This window comes from Diplotaxodon limnothrissa, linkage group LG1 (genome assembly GCF_057381915.1).
Source record: "Diplotaxodon limnothrissa isolate DT_005_m linkage group LG1, D_limnothrissa_male_GT1.1, whole genome shotgun sequence".
Lineage (NCBI taxonomy): Eukaryota > Metazoa > Chordata > Actinopteri > Cichliformes > Cichlidae > Diplotaxodon > Diplotaxodon limnothrissa.
Genome location: NC_140596.1, coordinates 41,787,476 through 41,807,032, shown reverse-complemented (window position 1 = coordinate 41,807,032; position 19,557 = coordinate 41,787,476). Strand labels below are relative to the sequence as shown.

The window sequence follows — 19,557 nt, the reverse complement described above, 5'->3', positions numbered from 1 at the left end:
CTCAATAATTCGCCATTTTGGTCCACTTGCCTTATTATGGACAATCAGATTCGAGGCAAAGCACACATTTTTTAAAAAAGTTGCTAGACACACAAACTGCTTCAAAAACATAACCCTGTCTTTGTCAACCAAACACCAGCTCATGATTGGCCATTACATGCATTCATCAGGCTGTAGCAAAGCCACTTTTGAGGTTTCACGAGTCTCGGCAGTCCCAGTAGAACTTCTCAAACGTGAAATTGCACATTGTCTTGCTGAAAAGTACCCTGACACAGCTGTAGTTAGCCTTGCCCAGAGTGTGTCTGTTGCAGGCATCTACTACAGGAAGGGCATGTTAATAGTACATGGATCACTGGGGGGTCTGCCAGAGTTTGCTGAAATCCTGCAGATGTGTATTTTGGCAGATTCGTTGGTGTTTATAGTAAAAAAACTGAGCTCGTGGTACACTGAACACTATGGATCCTTCAAAATTGACCCATCTCCAAAGGAAATTTCTCTTGTTGCACATGAGGATCTGGTGGATTGTTATCCACTTTGTGACTACCAAGTCGGAGCTTCTCGCATGGTTACATTAAAGAGATACATACACTGTTCAGGTAATTTTAATGTCCATGTTGCCGATTTAATTTTTGTGCTGTATAGCAGTTCTTCTCAAAGTTTGGTTCTTAAAAATAGTTGGACCAGAACTTAAATCTACTCGGATATGTTTCAAGCCTTGTAAAAATACTAGAAAAAAAATTGTGCTGCAAAATTCTGAATACCACTAAAAAAATGTAACATGTACTGAAGTTTGGGAACCACCTGCTCATGTTCTTGCACTTATTTTTTAGAGTAACAGTTGGAGATTGGGACATCAGAAATGACAGCCCCAACAAAGCTTCTGATAATCCTGGGGGAGAACAACGCACTCAAGTTAACCCTTCCTTTGGGGATACCAAAGAATGTTAACGAGCTCAAAGCGGAGATTGAAAATCAGTGCGGAGTTTCTGAACAGTTCAGATTGCAGTACATGGACACAGATTTTAATCAGTTCCTTAACATGACATCCACATTTGATCTAAAAGACATGGACAAAATAAAAGTGATTAAAACAGGTGTTCCAGAAACATCCACTGGTAGTAATGAAAGCAGTGTGTCCTCATTTAACTTGGGTAGCCCCTGCTCTGGCCACAACCCTGATTATGACACAGATATACTGTCATCGCCAGAATCCAGGTCATCAAGCTCCTCGAGCTCAGCAAACTCCACGCTGCGATCAGAAGCCTGGCCACTGGACTTTCGCATACCTGAGTTTAGCTTCGATGTAGAGCTGCAATTGACAAAAGGCAACCAGGAATTCCAAGCCAATGGAACACTTTTAACCCTAAAACCAAAGCTCAAGTCTGACATTTTAGAGAGCTTGTCTTCAGAAATTATGAAGTACAAAGCTTACCCTTCAGACAGCAATCTTAGTGATGTTTGCCAAGCTTTGGTTGTAAAGCGTCCATGCTTGAAAGAGAAGGGTTCAGAAACTGGATTTTCTGCATGGAAGATCAGTTTGAAGTATAAAATGTCAAACTATCGTGGAAAACTGAAGAACTTAGGGTGTAGTGAGTTGGTCATCAATTCTCTCAAAAGAAGAGGGAACAGTAATGTGCATCCCAACCAAGTCAAGAAACCCAGGAGAGCAGAGGTGAATTTCTGCCCTGATTATCCAGCTGGAGAAACCCGAGAGAGTCAGGAAGAAGAAAGGTTGGTGCTGCTTTCAGAGTTCAAGAAGAAGAACAACAATGAAACCATCAAAGCAAAAATGGCCCAAACCTTTCCTCACCGGAGGCAAGAAATTCTTCAGGACATGCCCTTCGTAGCTGACTTTAAAAGCCGATGGCCAGCTCTTTTTTCTCCACGTGAGGTAACTGAATCAGTTGATCTGCAAATGCACTCCACATGCAATATTTTAAACCCATCACGCTAAACATTTGTTTATTTTACAGATAAATGCTGAATTCCAGCGCATCACTACGATCCCGCTAACATCCACATTTATGGCACAGCTGGACAACAACACAACCAAACTGACCAAAGTCTTCAGAAACAAGGGAGGAACATCTGGACGCAAGATCACAGAAATCATGGCTGCAATTGATGAGGTTTGGAATTAATTTTTTTCAATGCTTCATTCCCTCTTTTAATACATATGATTTTGTTGTCTCCTTCTATTGTAAGGTAAAGTTTAATGTTGGTATTATGGGATTGTTTATTCTTTGTCCTTTTCATGATAGTGTTGTCACAGTAATAAAGTTTTAAGTTGATTTGGATACTTTATAAAAAAAATTGCCAGAATTAAAAGCTGTTTTTACAGGACAGTAGCGTTTCCAAAACGGGATTTGCCGCGGCTCCCTGGGGAGAATTTTGGCATTTACAGTAGAAAAGCTGAAGCTAGAATAAACTGCCATCAGGCACCTTTCAAACCAAGACGGGATAAAGGGAGGTCTCTGAGCTTAGTACTACAACTGTTTTTTCATTTGTCCTTGCAAAACCTCCTGTTCAAGTCCTCCAAACACACCCACGTCACCCCGCTTCTCTTCCAGCGTCACTGGCTGCTGGTCAACTTCAAGGTTCATTTCAAGATCCTGGTTCTGGTCCTTAGGGCCTTACATGGACAAGCACCATCATACAATGGAGATCTTCTCAGTCCCAACACCCCCAGCAGGTCCCTGAGGTCCAGTGATCAAAGCCTGGTAGTGCACAACAGTCTAAAGACCAAAAGTGACAGATCATTGCTGCTGTGGCCCCCAAACTCTGGAACTCTCCTCCTAAGCCTTAGATCAGTGGACTCAGTGGTTTACTTTAAAAAAAAAAATCCTCTGTTCAGGCTGGCTTTGGTGTGACCTCTTGTTCATCCTCTTCCTCACTGGATTCTTCATGCTGCTGTTTTTGGTCGGGTTTCTGTTTTTTTTGGGATCCTGTGGTTACCTTTTTTTGCTCGTCACATTTTTTCAAATGATAATGTTCCTTCTTTCCTTAATTTTTTTTATTTTAAATTTTGTTGTTCTTCTGTAGTGTGTCATGGACTTTTTTTCTCAAAGCATTATATACATTTATTTTGCTGAAGTTAACTGAAAATGTCTTTAAAGTTTAGCTAAGTAAAATTTGCTTTTATGTTTTACAGAACGACACAGTTGCAATGAGAAGAGTGTGCACGCTGAAAGGACTTGCAGTCTACCTCAATGAAGATCCGAACAGCTTGATCAAAGAATATCAGGCAAGTAATCAAATAGAAACAATTTCCAGTAATAAAAATTTAACTGACGGTAATTTTTCCTCACACACATTCATTAGATTATAACAAAAAGTTAAAATTAGAACATTATTGGAGATATAAAAGCACAAGCTTATGCGGGAGTGACCCTTGCCATTACAGTTGGGGTGTAATGTGGGCTGAGTGTACTGTCTTTCTGCTTTGTTGTTCTGCCGTGTAATCTAGATGATGGACCAACACCTCTCATCTCGCTCTGAGCTGTCTACTGTTTTGCAGCTTAAAGGGATATTCCACCCCAAAGTGAAAATTGGTCTATTACCATATTACCCAGAGTAAGATAAGTGAGAAAAAATAATTTTGTAACCAGTGCAATAATTCTCCTGATCCGGCAGCAGTCTATTTGCTTTTGCCTAGCATTTAAAAAATGGAGTGAATGGGAACTATAAGCATTTTGGTTGCAAATGACTCTTTAATGGTACGAATTATTCCTGGTGAGCTCAATAATCATGTCGACTTTAAATGAAAAGTAATAAGTAACTTGAAGGATTTGGAGGAGTAGATTTAGACTTGGGAATACATTATGGTTACCACATACAACACTGCAAGCCGCCGCTGCATGGTGCATGGATATTCGAATATGTGTTTATTTATGGAAACCAGAGGCTTTTTCAACCACTGTTGTTGTATCCAAGTGCTATGCCATGGCAGGTTACAGGGTGCTTTGGCGTAACCGTAATGTAGGCCCAAGTCTAAATCGCCTCCTCCTGCAAATCCGTCGTGTTACTTTTTACTTTTCATTTGCAGTCGACATGATTATTGAGCTCACCAGGAACAATGGGTATAAGATCAGAAATGTACTGTGCTGGTTACAAAATGCTTTTTTCTCACTTATCTAACTCTTGGCAATTTATGGTAATAGACAAATTTCCACTTTGGGTGGAATATCCCTTTAATTGATATGAAACCCTGCAACTTGTATTATTATGTTTATTTACTTATTAATTTTTTTAGGATGTGGACTTCCATGAGGCCGAAAGTGAAATGGAGAAGACGCTCATTGGCATCTACGTCATCAAACCAGAAGGAGAGCGTGACCTTGACCCGGCAGAAGACATTGGTATCATAGTTGAGGGTGTCGCTGTGCTCAGAGATCTTCCTGGTGTTGCCACTGCTGTTGTGTTGTTGTTCGGCCTGATCTACACTTTAAACATGAGCTACCCATCCAACCTCAGGTACACTTTTGAGTTTTTTCAGAAAGTACTGATGGGACTTGATGCTAAGTCCCATCAGGGACTGCACACACCCAGGACACCGGGTGTTTAAGCTGCTGCCGTCTGGCAGGAGGTTCAGGCTGCTGAGGTCCCGAACAAATAGACTCAAGGACAGCTTTTACAACAGGGCAATAGCCCTGATCAATGTAAATAGCTGACCTGACTGGATACCTCCCTGGACTTTTTAGGGGGAGGTAACAATGTTTAAAACGATAACAATAATATTTATATTTATAACAAGGTGCAATAATAATTAATGTGCAATAATAACAGTGTGCAATACACATACACTTATTCTTCTTTTTTATACTAAGTTAATATACTGTGTTGTGTTGTTTGTTACGTTGTGATGTGTCACATCGTGTCGTGTTGTGTTATATGTAGTGCCGACGTAGGACAGTTTTTCCAATTTCATTGTACTACTGTACTATGTATGACTGTGCAATGACAATAAAGAGCTATCTATCTATCTATCTATCTATCTATCTATCTATCTATCTATCTATCTATCTGTCTGTCTGTCTGTCTGTCTGTCTGTCTGTCTGTCTGTCTGTCTGTCTGTCTGTCTGTCTGTCTGTCTGTCTGTCTGTCTGTCTGTCTGTCTGTCTGTCTGTCTGTCTGTCTGTCTGTCTGTCTGTCTGTCTGTCTGTCTGTCTGTCTGTCTGTCTGTCTGTCTGTCTGTCTGTCTGTCTGTCTGTCTGTCTGTCTGTCTGTCTGTCTGTCTGTCTGTCTGTGCGTGCTCAGAAACAAACTCCTTGAATAAAGAGGAGGAAGCGGGAGGCCCTTATTGCTTAACTTAGTTTGAATGCTTTACGTTCAGGTATAGTTAAGTTGTTCATAAACACTTTTTTTCATTGTCAGTACTGTTTCTTGGGAACATTCACCAGTTTTAGAGAACAATAATGTTCATTTGCATTTTAGCAAAATACTGTTACTTAAAAAATTGGTGTTGCACTTCTTCTACTGCTACTTGACAACATACAGAAAATGACAGACATTTTAAAAAGTTCTAGCGGTTAGGCCGCTGTGATTTGATATTTCAAAGAATGTGACATTTGGCAGCTGTCTGCAACTTGGGATGTAACCATAACTTGAAAAACTGAGTAGCACTGTTTTACAGTACAGTTTTTGAACAAAACAGCCAATTTTCACTGTTTTAAATGAGTTTAGTTTGCTCTTTCATGCTTATCAGTGTTTGAAAATAATTCCTGAAACGTCCTGTAAAATGTAGGATTTTTTTTGATAATTTGGATGCTTTCTGGACCAGTTGAAAGACAAGTTGGTTAGCACTTCACTGATCTTTGAAGTAAAATATTGTTTTATGCACAAAGTATTTAGTTAAAGTTGTAACAAGTTGTCTGCATTGATTGCACTTTGTGTTAAGCTACGGCTCTACAGTCTTTTCGGTCTGTCAACAAGTATTTAATATGCACTGAATGTGCTTAGTAAAGACAGGACTTTTGTTGGATCATTTTTTTTAATCATTTTAGTTTGACGACAAGTTGGTTAGCACTTTATACTGATCTACATTTTCTGCACAAAATATTCACTTGGAATTTGTAACAAGTTGCATTGATTGCACTTTGTGTTAAGTTGTTGTGCTTGGAAAAAAGTATTTTATATGCACTGAATGTGCTTATTAAAGGCAGGATTGTGTTTGATAATTTGGGTGCTGTCTTCATTTCTTCCTAAAAGATCTCCCTAAGATTTACTTAAAAATGTTATGTCAAGTGGTTCCACATAACTGCTTTAAGTAACTTTTAAGAAACTTTGCTATTTTGTATGGAAGTAACCAGTGTAAATGATTTATTTGTAATTGTATTGAATAGAAATTACTTAACAATTTTATATAATTCAAAAGTAACAAAGTTATGTAGCAGCTACATAACAGTTTTACAAAGATACTACCTAACCAGGTTATGTCCTTCTAAAGCAGAAAAGTTATGTACCAGCTAAGTAACAGTATTACAAAGATATTGCCTAAACAAGTTATGTAGGCTTAAAGCAACAAAGATAAGTATCAGCTAAGCATTGCAATTAAGTTACATTTAGCCAATACACTTACGTAAATCTAACTTAACAGTATTGAGTTCAAACTAAGTAACAACATTTCTTAAAAGTTACTTAAAGCAGTTGTGTGGAACCACTTGACATAACTTTTTTAAGTAAATCTAATGTTTTATTTTTTTGAGTGTAGAAACAAAGAACACAATTTGAAGCACAGTGCGCCATATTAGATTGAAATCTTGCACTGTCCCCACAGTCAAATACGGAGGTAGAAACATTGTTACCAACAAGGGTTTCTCCACCATGTTTTCCCTGGGGATCAAATACTTATTTCAGTTGGCCATGCAAGTCAATTTCTAACTTTTAGCCAATATGTTTTCTACTGGGGTTTTTTTGATTAAAATTAAATGTTTGTTTTTTGGAGGATGTTAATTTCTTTATAAGTGAGCAAACCTACAGCTTCAGCAGCACAGGCTCAAACAAGCCTGTGTTCCACTGTGTGCAGTACATTGAACAACTGAACATTGAACATTGACTGAGGAGCACTGTAAATGTTTTTGAGAGTGTGTTATTAAAGAAAGACAGTGATAACTCCGGTGGACTGACCCTACATTCAAACTCTGTTGAATAATTGGTAAATGGACTGGTTCTTTAATACTCTATGTCAAACTTGCCTCATTCACACAAACACTGTTTTTCTGTACTCTTTCTATGCTAGTGATTTCTATTTAACATTAACATGCATTCATGCTCCAATGGATGCATTAGAGAGCAACATGGGTTTAGTGTCTTGCCCAAGGACATTTGACAAGGAGAGCTCAAACTACCAAGCTTCTGATTAGTAAGTGGCCTGCTCTGCTACCTGAGCTACGGCCACCCACTCAATTCCCAGTACAATACAGAAACATGAAAATGAGAACCTATAATGTTTGATAGCAAACAATATTATTCACTAAGCAAGGTGAGATAAAGGTGAGACGTGCAAATAGGAACAGCAGAGTGGTAATTCCAACAAACCATGAAGTGAGAAAGCAGAAAAATGGAGGATCAAGATATGCAGTGGGAATGACATTGTAAGTTATGTCTGAGAAAATTGCTTGTGTCTGCATGTCAGTGTTAGATATATATCCAGGTGCACCCCCATCCCACTATTACTGTCCGTGCCTTGCCTTGCAAATATTCTATAATCTGTACTAAAGGACAAATCAACAATATATTTACTGGGGTAAAAATTAAATACAAAACTCATCATTGACCATTTGTGTAGGTTTTATTATTTAAGATATTTAACATTTAAATTTAAAAGAAAAGAAAAGGACAGGATATGTGCTGAAAGAGTCCTGCAAGAAAATATTGTCAAACAGTACAGTACAACAAATACCTGAGGAAAACTAAGCGCTTAAATACACTCAAGGTAATTAGGGAGAGGGGAGGAAGCTGGGGAAGACAAGACACAGGTGGATAAAAGATCAAATCTAGCTAACGAGAGAAGGGCAAGCAAAACTAAAGACAATGCACACAACATTACCATGGTAACAAATGAAAACAGGACGTAACTAAACACAGGACACAAGAATGCAAACTTGATATGGAGAACACAGATGGGCAGAAAACATCCAACTATGAAAACAAAATACAACCTGAAAATATCATGGACCCCCCCGAAAAACAAAACAAAACAACAAAACAACAAAAAAAACCCCAGAAATTAAGGCTAGAATATGAAAATCCAAACAAGAATAAAGAGGGATATGCAGAGGGTATAATAACAAGTGCAGGGTCAAAGACCCCAGATCATCTGACAGATGACAGTCGATCCAGCACGAACTATATGCTTTATCAAAAATGGATCTTTTTTGGTGGTTTTGGTGCAGACTCGTCAAACTCTGGACTTAAATGTAACTGATATCTGTAAAGAAGAGTGGAGCAAATTCCAGCAGGATGTGAAAGACTCATTGCCAGTTAAACTCAACATTTTCACAGCACCGTATGAGAAATAGAAGTTAACACGCATTTATGAATAGAAAATTGCTATCATAGATATCTCTAAGAGTCATAAATCTTGCAATGAGTCTGAATTAGTTGGCGCCAATGAGTGCAATTCATCTATGATATCTCTCTGTCCAGCAGGGGACTTAACTTAGCTGCTGCTAAGTGGTTGTATTAGGATTATATTCCTGTATAAAAGCAAGGTTGTCAAGTGCCTGTGTAGTTTTGCAGCTGGATTACCATTCTAAAGAAACTAGAACTTTCTAGTCCATCCATCCATATATGGTATGAGAGATTTTCTGACCTCTGGTAGGACAATGAAGGCTCCAGTCATGATGGTGAGAACAATGTTGATCCCAAACAACCAGCGGAGGAAGATAAAGTAGGAGGCCACGCCTGACCCAAAGTGACCTCAGCAAGTCAGAGGAAACATCAAAATAAGACTGATTAATACGTTGCACATAGTTCACACACAAACACTGCTGTAGGTGTACACCACTGACAGTAATGCATTTTAATGGTGCTGTTTGATCAAAAAGCTTGGTGGTTTCTTTCAAAGCTTAATCTAACTTAATAATAAACACAGCTCACCGAATAAACTTTTCACATTCATGGTGCCTGGAAGCAAACACTATTTGGTACATTAATGACAAAGAAATAAAAATTTGTTTTTGAGAAAAATATGTCAAATTAGGCAGTTGTACTGGGCCAGCTTACTGTGGTGGCCTAATACGCCATAACACGACTCCTCTCCGGACAACCATCCAAGCATATAACACTTTGGATATAACAGTCTGTTGGACTGTGTTCTGCTGTACCACAAATTTGAATAGCTTAAACACGTAACCAGCAGTATCCTTGGATCTGTTGTGCTGTTGTTCTTGATATGCATTTAAATCAGTGTGTTATTTTCTCTTGAATGGCCCCAGTTCACAACAACGTCTCTTCAAAGTCCATATGCTTATGGTAATGTGTTGATTCTGAGCTAAAATCACAAATATTTCTTTGTTGCTAAAGTTTAATAAGGCCATCTAATGTTTGAATATATCACAGCAAAGCCGATGTGGAAAGCAATGACTTTCCTTGATGAAAAGATGCTATTTTCAAAGTTATTTCTAGCAAATTTCCCATTTTCTGTCCTGTTGAACATCATGAGTGATTTCTTATCCCCCCCCCCCCCCCACACACACACACACACACCCTGCTCCTTTGTTCTTTTCTTTTTAGCCAGCAGATGTAGGAGACACGTTTTCATGAACAAAGAAAACAGATAACTCACTTTCAATTTTCTTGATCCTGACTTCCCAAGGAATGAACAGCACCACAATGTTGTAAAGCAAACGGGAAAGTTTCTTCAGCAGCTGCAGGAGAGAATCAAGCTGAGAAACACTGACAGAGGTTTAACAAAAAACTACTTCTACCATTGTTTCTGTGATGAAAAGCTCTCAGTAAAGTCTAAAATTATAACAGCAGTTACATTTTTTATTTATTGTGTGTTGATGAACTGTCTAATTTTCAATTTTCAGCATATAATAAAGTAGCAGACACCTGAGATCTGAAACAGTGTGGCTGTATCATTTTTAGAGTGCTGAAAGATAAGAAACACAACTAAGCTGTTAATTGTTAATCAAGAGAAGGTCAGCTGGGCCATTGATTCTGATTTTCAATTAACCGTGAGCCAAACTGTAGAACTGATACCTGATCGTCAGACTGCTCACTGAAAGTCAATTTATTCTAATGGGTGGGAAGCAGCCCAAACATTGAATTAACTGCGCCGTAACATGGGCTATAAATTCACTTGTGCTGCTCCATGGATTATTGCAGCACAACTATCTTTCTCACTGTCTGACTTAATCTTTTTGCAAATACGAATAAAGAGTTATACACATGTGTGTTCAGCCCACAGAGGAGAAGAGCCTTGAAAGATCAAAACTCAGCAGCCTTTATATAAGAAATCCAACACAATTTACTGTTTTGGCTGTAATCATCAGGCCACTGCAGTGCAGAGAAATAAAACTGCCCTGAAATAGCACTTTATCCTGTTGTGGACAAGATCTATAATGCACTATAAATACATTAAGCAATCTGTTTCTCCAATCTCCAGTCCAGCAGGATTAGATTGTTAGTGCAAAAAAAAAAGTCAGTGGATGAAAGGCTGGTGGACGTACATCAGCTCCTGCGGTCTGGTAACCTCTGGTTCTGGTTAGTCGGCCCTCATATCTCAGAACAATCTCTCTGGCCTGCCTGGGAATCACACAGATAAAGTCCACCAAGTACATTTATTTATTTAAACAGAAAAAGATCTTTCTATTCAGTTACTTGCATTTTTACAAATGAAAATTTTGTGAATACTTACGCAGTACACATAATCAAGTGCAATCAAGTAATCAATAACCAAGTGAGCATAACTCTAAATTAAATGAAATCTTAATTAAATGTTCTTGAAGTAGCCCCAACATTTTTACATCACAAAGATTTTCAATATATAAATATTATTTCTCTGATTCAAGTAATCAAACCTGTTTTTGTTATGGCACAAGGAACAACTAGGAAGCCACTGAGTACTGAGTGTGTGAATTGTATAATAATTTACAGACTTTCAAGGCTCAAAAAAGAAACTCCGGCTTTACAATAAATGCATGTTCATTTACAGGGCTGAAGAACAACTCGTGTCTGGAAATGTGGGTAAAAAGCACAAATTTGTGGTGTGAAATAAATTGTTCTTGCAGTGGAAATAATTACACTCACCCTGAGATTAAAGGGGGTTTAAAACTGCACGCTAGCATCCCATCCCTGATGATGGTAATAAAACCTCTGCGGTAATAGCAAACTGCCCATATAAAACCTGTTATTCATGGCACACACTCAGCACATCTCAGGAGCTCTCTATCTACTCCCTCTGTCTCTCTGTGGCTCAGCTTGTTCTCTGTTAGTAGTCTCAGTCGGTACTATTTGTTGATACTATCAAAAAAATTACATTTCCTTATGCAAAAAGATATAATTGGTGAAGGTAAAATTAAATGTGTCCCTCATATATGCTCTTTGTGTACAGTGATGTGAAAACCCTCCCACCTTCCTTTAGTTCCAAGGTTTTATGTACAAGGAAATAATTAAAAATAATCTGGTATTTACCACATTCTAAAATTACAGTGTAACGTGCCATGTAATTGCATGGCATATCACCCTGTGTGCGTGTGTATATGCTTAACTTGTTTCAGCCAGCTTAAAACAGGCTTATCTGTTTCCTGTCACTGGCAGTACTTTCCTCTCCCTTTGTCACCACATTGTTGCCCTAATCTGTGTCAAAACCTAGCTGCTGTGTTGTTTGAGTACTTACCTGTCTGGCCAAGTCTCTCACACACTCTCAGTTGCAAACTGTTCTAGAGGCTTTGACATTGCAAAGCTGGCCCTGTGGAAAAAGTGATATCCTGACACGTGAAAGAATTGTAGTAAACATTTTTGCTGGAGTCATTCTTGAAATTGTTCATTAAGCCCTGTAGAACCTTTCTCAGCTGCATCTGAGTCCTCTGAAACTTTGACAGTTCTGTAGTAGATTTGCTGGTGTGCTTGGGATCATTGTCCCAATTGCACCATTACACAATTTTGGCCTAGCTTTGCAACAGATGCCCTTATATTTGACTTTAGAATGCTTTTGTATAATTTGCTTGCTTTAATATGCACTATATTGCCAAAAGTATTCACTGACACATCAAAGTGACTTTAAGTGTTCCAATCCATTGTTGTTGATCAATGGTCATGAGAATTTGCATAATTATGACTGAGGAACTGACCTCCCAGCCCATTGTTCCTTCAGTGGGCTGGTTTCAGTCATTATGCAAATGTTCTGTTTATAAGATTGGAAACCTGCAGTCAGCTGAGACTGAAGACGTCACCTGGATGAGTGATGAAACATTTCTCCCACAAAACGCTACGTCCAGATGAACAGGATCAACTTTTGGAGTGTTCCAATCCATCTTCCATTTCAATTCACTTTTATTTATACAGCACCAAATCACAACAGTGCCTCAAGATGCTTTATACTGTGAGGTAGACCCTACAAAAATACATACAGAGAAAAACCCAACAATCATATGACCCCCTATGAGCAAGCACTTTGGCGACAGTGGGAAGGAAAAACTCCCTTTTAACAGGAAGAAACCTCCGGCAGAACCAAGCTCAGGGAGGGGCGGGGCCATCTGCTGCGACCGGTTGGGGAGAGAGAAGGAAAACAGGATGAACGTGTAACGTAATCAAGCCATGTAATAACAACATGTGCCGGAACATAATAGTGCAAAAGTAACATGACGAAACTCTCTTCAGACAGTGAATGCACTGATTCTTATATAGCACTTTTCTACTCTCCCGGATTACTCAAAGTGCTCTATACAACATGCCACATTCACCCAATCGCACACTTTCTCTAGACTGAGTGCTTCCTAACTATTTTCATACACAGACTCGCAGATTGGAGAAGCCGGGGATCGAACCACTAACCGATCAGTCGGCAACCTGCTCTACCTCCTGAGTTACAGCCAGCCACTGGCAAAGATGAGTAAAACCTCACTAGGTTTTGGATAAAGTGTACACTCACAAACCTGTCAAATCTGCATTTGAAACGTTGGCTACCATAGCAATATCATATTGCAACATGGCATTTGGGTCTTCTGACTGAAACAGAAAAATAGGAACATAAATAGTGCCATCATTACCAGACCTGGCCCACATTTACTTGGCATACACCCTGCCATGACACTAATCAGTCAGAAGTGCCAGTTTGATGCCAGATCCAGGGAAGACCTGTTTTCTATGAGCCTGGGCCACATAAATCAAACCACAATCGGGCCAGATGTGGCATGCCATCACATAAACAGTGGCGTCATTACTAGACCTGGCCCATATCTGGATGACATACGTCTTATCATGCCAGAAGTAAACCAGCAGTGCCGACTTGATACCAGATCCGGGCCAGACCTGCTTGCTATGTGGGTAGTGAGTGAGAAAGGTGACTGAAAAGGAAATACTCAATGCATCATGGGAATCCCCGGCAGCCTACGCCTATTGCATCATGACTAAGGGAGGATTTATGGTCACCTGGTCCATATACCAGATTTTCAGGGCCGAATACACTGACCTCAGTTTTATCTGAATTAAGAAGCAGAAAGTTAGCGGCCATCCGGGTCTTTATGTCTTTAAGACATTCCTGCAGTTTAACTAATTGGTGTGTGTTATCTGGCTTCATGGACAGATAGAGTTGGGTGTCATCTGCATAGCAGTGAAAATGTTTGCTATGGATGCATTGAACTATCTTACGGCCATACCATCCTGAGCGCGCCCGATCTCATCTGATCTCGGCATCTTCCATGGCTACAGCTGTTTAAAATCAAGCACCTAGGCTGCTACTAATGCTTCTGTGAAAGAATGATTCATTCTCATGAGCTCACTGAATTCCAGTGTGGTACTATGATAGGATGCCACCTGTGCAACAAGTCCACTTGTGAAATGTCCTTGCTGGGTATTAAAACAAAGTGGGAATGATTGGGAACGATAGCAACTCAGCCACAAAGTGGTGGGGTATATAAATTACAGAGTGTGGTCAAGAGATGCTGAGATGCATAGTGCACAGAGGTTGCCAGGTTTCTGCAGAGTCTAATGCTACAGACATCCAAACTTCATGGCCTTCAGATTAGCTCAAGAATAGTTTGCAGACAGCCTCATGGAATGGGTTTCCATGCCCACTACATCCAAGCCTTACATCACCAAGTGAAGTGCAAAGCATTGGATGCATTGGACTCCAGAACAGTGGAGATGTGTTCTCTGGAGTAAAGAATCATGCTTCTCCATCTCCATCAGTTTGGACTTGGCATTTGCAAGGAGAACAGTACTTGTTTGACTGCATTATGCCAAGAGTAAAGTTTGGTTGAGCAGGGATTACGATGTGAGCTTGTTTTTCAGAAAGTAACTCTTAATGCTTTAGGATACCAAGACATTTTGGACAATTTCATGCTCTCAACTTTGTGGGAAAAGCTTGAGGATGGCCCCTCCAGTTCCAAATTGACTGCACACCAGTGCACAAAGTAAGGTCCAGAGACTGGACCCTGCTGTGAACCAAGCCTTGTGGTCCAACACTTGTGTCTCACCTCACTAATATGCTTCTGAAAGAATGGTCCGAATTCACACAAACACACTCCTGAACCTTGTGGAAAGCCTTCCCAGAAGAGTTCAAGTTGTTATAGCTATAAAGGCAACACCATATTAAACCCTATGGCTTAAGAATAGGATGTCACTCAAGTTCATATGCATGTGAAGATAGATGAGTGAATATTTTTGACAATAAAGTGTAGTGCTTTCCTAGTCCTACTAATCAAATAAAAAGTGCTATACAACAAATCAGATTTGATCTCCAAAAGTTGGTTCTGTTCATCTGGACGTAGCGTTTTCAGTGGGAGAAACGTTTCGTGCAAATGTACTGTTTCTAAGATCGGGGAAACCTGCAGTCAGCTGAGACTGAAGAAGGCACTTGGATGAGTGATGAAACGTTTCTCCCACAAAATGCTACGTCCAGATGAACAGAACCAACCTTTGGAGATTGAGAATGCATCAAGATGAAATCAGATTTGAATTATACATCCATTGATATTGACTGATTTTATACACTTCAAGCACTTCATCTACCAAAAGTTAATGGCCAATTTAAAATTACAAATAACAATTATACTGCAAAGCTAGAGTACCCAGAGTTAAATGAAATGATTCTTATATAGCACTTTTCCACTCTCCCAGAGCACTCAAGCCGTTTTATATATGCCTCATTCACCTATTCATACAAGCGTTTTCTTCTAGGATTAAGGGCTTTTTATCTACCAATTACACACATTCATACTCCAGTGCATCAGAGAGAGCTTGGAGTTAGCCCAAGGATATTTGGAATGGAGACTGGATCAGCCAGGGATCCAACCACCAAGCTTCTGATCAGTAGATGACCTGCTCTACCTCTAGATTGTTGGATCAGCCAGGTGACGTGCTTGGCCTCAATTCGTTCTGTCTGCCTATTCATCTTACCCTGGAATAATCATTGTTTCTGTGCAGAGCTCTCCCTGTGTCTGGAACCAGTAAACACTAAGAGACTGTGAGTGTGAGCCTTAGGACCGCCTGCAAAACCTCAGCACATCAGTAACAGTGACATTTATTTTTATTATTTTAAGTAAATAAGGCTGTGTGGGTCTATCCTCCTCCCAGCTTATAACAGAAATCTCCATATAGAAAGGTGCATTTTAGGTTTTTATATTTTATGCTCAGTTTTCCAATAATACAGTTTTATTTGTGGCGAGGTGTTTTAATGATGTTTTATTGCTTCTTTTTGTTAAGAAATGGTTTGAAAAATTCCTCCACAGCTGGTCGTTGTGTGCTAATAATAAATAATTTTTGCAATTTAGCAAATATCAATTTAACTACAGAAGAAATAATATTTTACAATTCTTCAGCCAGGAAGGAGGCCAGAAATGTGAAGATGTCCGTGTAGTGTGCAGATAGGCAGCATAAATGTTGTGTTTTAATCTGATCCAATTTATCTTACTTACTAAACAGTGCTAGTTATCCTATGGAAGCTGTAAGGGTGCACTTAGTTTTTCGCACACTGCTTCTGAATTTTGGCTGAATTTTTCTGAAATAAGTGGTGTTGTTTGTGTGCGTATGATAATGCAAGGTGGCCATCTCTGTTCGCCATTCTGTAAAAGCATGCCACTCTTGTATGTAATATCAGAAACACTTTTAAATGTAATGCAGTCCTCTTCAAACCATACATATGTATGTATGTTAGTGACAGATAAAAGAATATTTAATTATTCATATGTCACAGTACACAGAGAATAAGAAAAGCAACAGAGTAGCAGTCTACACAGAGATCCCAATCAAAAAGATGGTTACTTTAGGACTTTGAGTTTGCGCCTCATTGGCCAGGGCCTAGTCCGAATATTGGCGATGATCTCCTTCTGGTACTGAATGTTTTGGAACATCTCCTCTGGATCATTGCTGTCCACCCTCTCATCTACTTTGTCTTCTTCATCTGAGGAGCTACAGAATAGGACACACGGGCAAAGGGAAATATGGTTCTGTGTTACTCTGTTACAAAGGATGGATCTAAGAGGTTTCAGTGTGGAAAAAAAACATGGCTGCAATGTCTCTACTTTGAGATAATATTTTTCATTTGATGTGTCATATTAATCTATATTTCCAGTCAGGCTCACTTTATACAACCCCCGTCACAAAAATTGTTGGGAGGCTGTGTAAAATGTGAATAAAAGCAAATAATTTGAAAATGTCATAAAGTGAGAACATTTTTAAATGGAGCAAATGTAACATATAAAGAAAAGTTGTGACAGGGATACATCTATAGTTGTGTAGTATTTGCATTTTTTTAACGACATTCCCTAAACACCTGGGAACTTATGAGACCACGTGCTGGACTTTTGGGAGAGGAATGTTGTCCTATTCTTGTTTCAAAACTAATTCTAGCTGCTGAACAAGTTATAGCTAAGTCGTTTAGGAAACTCCCCAGACCACTGAGAACTTGTGGTCAATCCTCAAGAAGCAAGCAGACAGAGAAAATCCCACTAATTCTGACAAACTCCACGCATTAACTTTTCAAGAATGGGTTGCTATCAGACAGGAAGTTGATTGGCAGCATGTCAGGGTGAATTGCAGATGTGAAGCAGCAAATTTTAGAAAACCCAATACTTGTGTCACACTCAGATTTTCCAGCCACAACTGTACTTTTCAGCACGGATGGTGGTTTTCAAAATATGCAAGATATGCAAGCTGCCAATTCAATAAGAACTAATGAACCCCGAACAATCACAAATGGTAATTTTGGGCCCAAGAAAACCAAGAACCACCAGGTAAACACCCCCCTCTCCAGCCCACACAGAAGAGGCCCGAGCCACCCCAGACACAACCCCCAGGGGACCAGGTCAGAAGCCATGCCACGGACAGAGACAAATACACATAATGACATGCATAAAGACACACCAACCCACTAATGGATGTGCATGAGAACTGAGCGATGGACAGATCACAATCCTGTTTTTCAATTATGAATCATTCTTTTGCACATGTAGGTATTTCTAAGTTCAGTTGATTGGGTTACAATCTTGCCTCTATGATGGACTGCTGATATTCAAGAAATTGCTGATTTCATATTTTGAAAAAGGTTCTTGGAATTAATTTTTTTTTTAGCCATTGCTCCCATCTCTTTTTGTTTCTGCCATTTATTAAAGCTTGATGAGGCAGCAGCCTCATGGCATTTCATATGTTTGGTTACTTTGAGCCATATGAGGCCAAGTTAGAAGCACCGGGAATGAGATTTAGCAGCTCTAAGTCTTGGTTGTCGCTGGTATTCTTGTACTTATGTTTATGTTTTCTGTATGTTGAGATATCTAAACTTATTTTAATGTGATTATTGAATTAAACTGAAACTGTGAAGTAGGTCGCAAGTAAATTATTCAGTTGCTGTTATTTCTATTTATTAATTTTTATTTTATTGAATTTTTTTCCTAAACAAAAAACACCCTTGTCGATGGTGAATGCAGAAGCAGTACATTGATTTTCCACAAAGGAGAGATTTCATATGCAGAAAACTATCTGACAAAAACTATGACCAATATGATTGTCAGATGCAGTACTTACAGCTTACAAATAGTGTATCTCCAGTGGTTTTCTACCATTAGATAGCCCATTAATACAAATGCATTTGCTATGTTGTTAATTGTTGTAGTAAATTTGTAGTTCACTTTTAATAAGAAAGCATTGAAGAAGACAGCTGTTTGCTGTATCTCCAAAAGGAGTGAATCTAATTGTTCTGTGTGTAAACACTTATGGTAATAAATGAGTAACATAAATTATTTTAGCTGAAATATGGAATGCAAAAGTCATGACTGAATATATCCCCATTACAGAAGAACAGCTCGATGCAAGCATTTCTATACACAAACAATATTCACTGTCACAAAGCTATTATGCAAATATGCATTACAATCAATAAGGGACGTCAAATGATGGTATTTTTTCCATATATCATTCATGCAGTACATTTCAAACATCAAACAAAAACTCATCTGTATGCTCTCTGTACCTCTTTGTGTTTGCTTTCCAGGAGTCAGACTCTTTAGTAATATTAATTAATGAGCCAAGCAAAACAAATGTATTTGTAGAGGAATGTAAAAATCTTTGCAGTGAAAGAGCAGCTATAAACAGATAGACAGAGAGATCCGAGCAGCGAGGAGTTCCACAAGTGCTGATAGTAGTAAGAGTGAAGAAAGAACAGAGAGTAGACTCACCCCTCCTGGTGGTCCTGGTAGGCAGAATAAATCTTCCTGGAGGTTTTCCTGATACTCTTGTGTCTCCTGGCTGCAGACAGAGACCTGCTGCTCCCATCTAGAGACTCAGACACTGTACTCATGCTGTCTCTACTCAGAGAATGTGCACGATTGTGTGTGAATAATCTGTGTTTGTGTGTGTATCAGGGTGAGAGCTCTACTTGAGCACCTGTGCTGTCTGCTGCTCTGGCTCGACACTACAGCAGTACAGGCTGAAACTCACTCACTCAGCTGGCCAGTCACAGTCTACACTGACTGCTTAAAGGGACAGTAACAGAGAGATGTGAATACTCTCACCAAACATATACCAGCTTTCTGCTGATCAACAATTTCTGAAATGGTTCTTAATTTGACATATGTTCAAAATTCTGATTCATTTGTTTTATTACTACTATATAATATAATAACAAATATATAGTTATAATCAATCTATGTCTGTGAATTGCTGTAACTTCTTGATTGCTGATCAACTATAAAGTTAATTGCTCATTATTTTTATTCTTGGAAAGAAAAGAACGTTGTTTTAACTCCTCCCCTTTAAGGCAACATTCTTCTGATTGGTTGCCCGTCAGAATCTAAATGCTTGAACAGTAACCAGGTGTTTGCTGCTGTGTTCGCAGCAGGACATCCTGTTCCATGGCAAAAATGAGAAATGCAGACCTGTAAGTGGTTTAAAAAA

General features: G+C 39.1%; 2 protein-coding genes across 2 annotated transcripts in view; one reads left to right on the top strand and one right to left on the bottom strand.

Moving 5' to 3' along the window:
* The window catches only part of tmc3 (transmembrane channel like 3), a 49,673-nt gene extending 30,712 nt beyond the window's left edge, over window positions 1-18,961 (bottom strand). The window contains exons 1-5 of the mRNA XM_085350579.1: window positions 18,840-18,961; window positions 16,432-16,578; window positions 10,677-10,752; window positions 9,788-9,869; window positions 8,813-8,919 (exon numbers count right to left, since the gene is read on the bottom strand). Coding sequence (XP_085206705.1) covers window positions 8,813-8,919; window positions 9,788-9,869; window positions 10,677-10,752; window positions 16,432-16,578; window positions 18,840-18,961 — 534 coding nt within the window. The remainder of the gene's footprint in view (window positions 1-8,812; window positions 8,920-9,787; window positions 9,870-10,676; window positions 10,753-16,431; window positions 16,579-18,839) is intronic.
* Window positions 1,497-5,649, top strand: LOC146640242 (uncharacterized). The gene is made up of 5 exons (XM_085350591.1): window positions 1,497-1,891; window positions 1,974-2,129; window positions 3,152-3,244; window positions 4,253-4,524; window positions 5,230-5,649. The coding sequence occupies exons 1-5, from the start codon at window positions 1,550-1,552 to the stop codon at window positions 5,273-5,275; spliced, it is 909 nt and encodes a 302-aa protein (XP_085206717.1). The 5' UTR covers window positions 1,497-1,549; the 3' UTR covers window positions 5,276-5,649.
* Window positions 18,962-19,557: the final 596 nt, after the last annotated feature.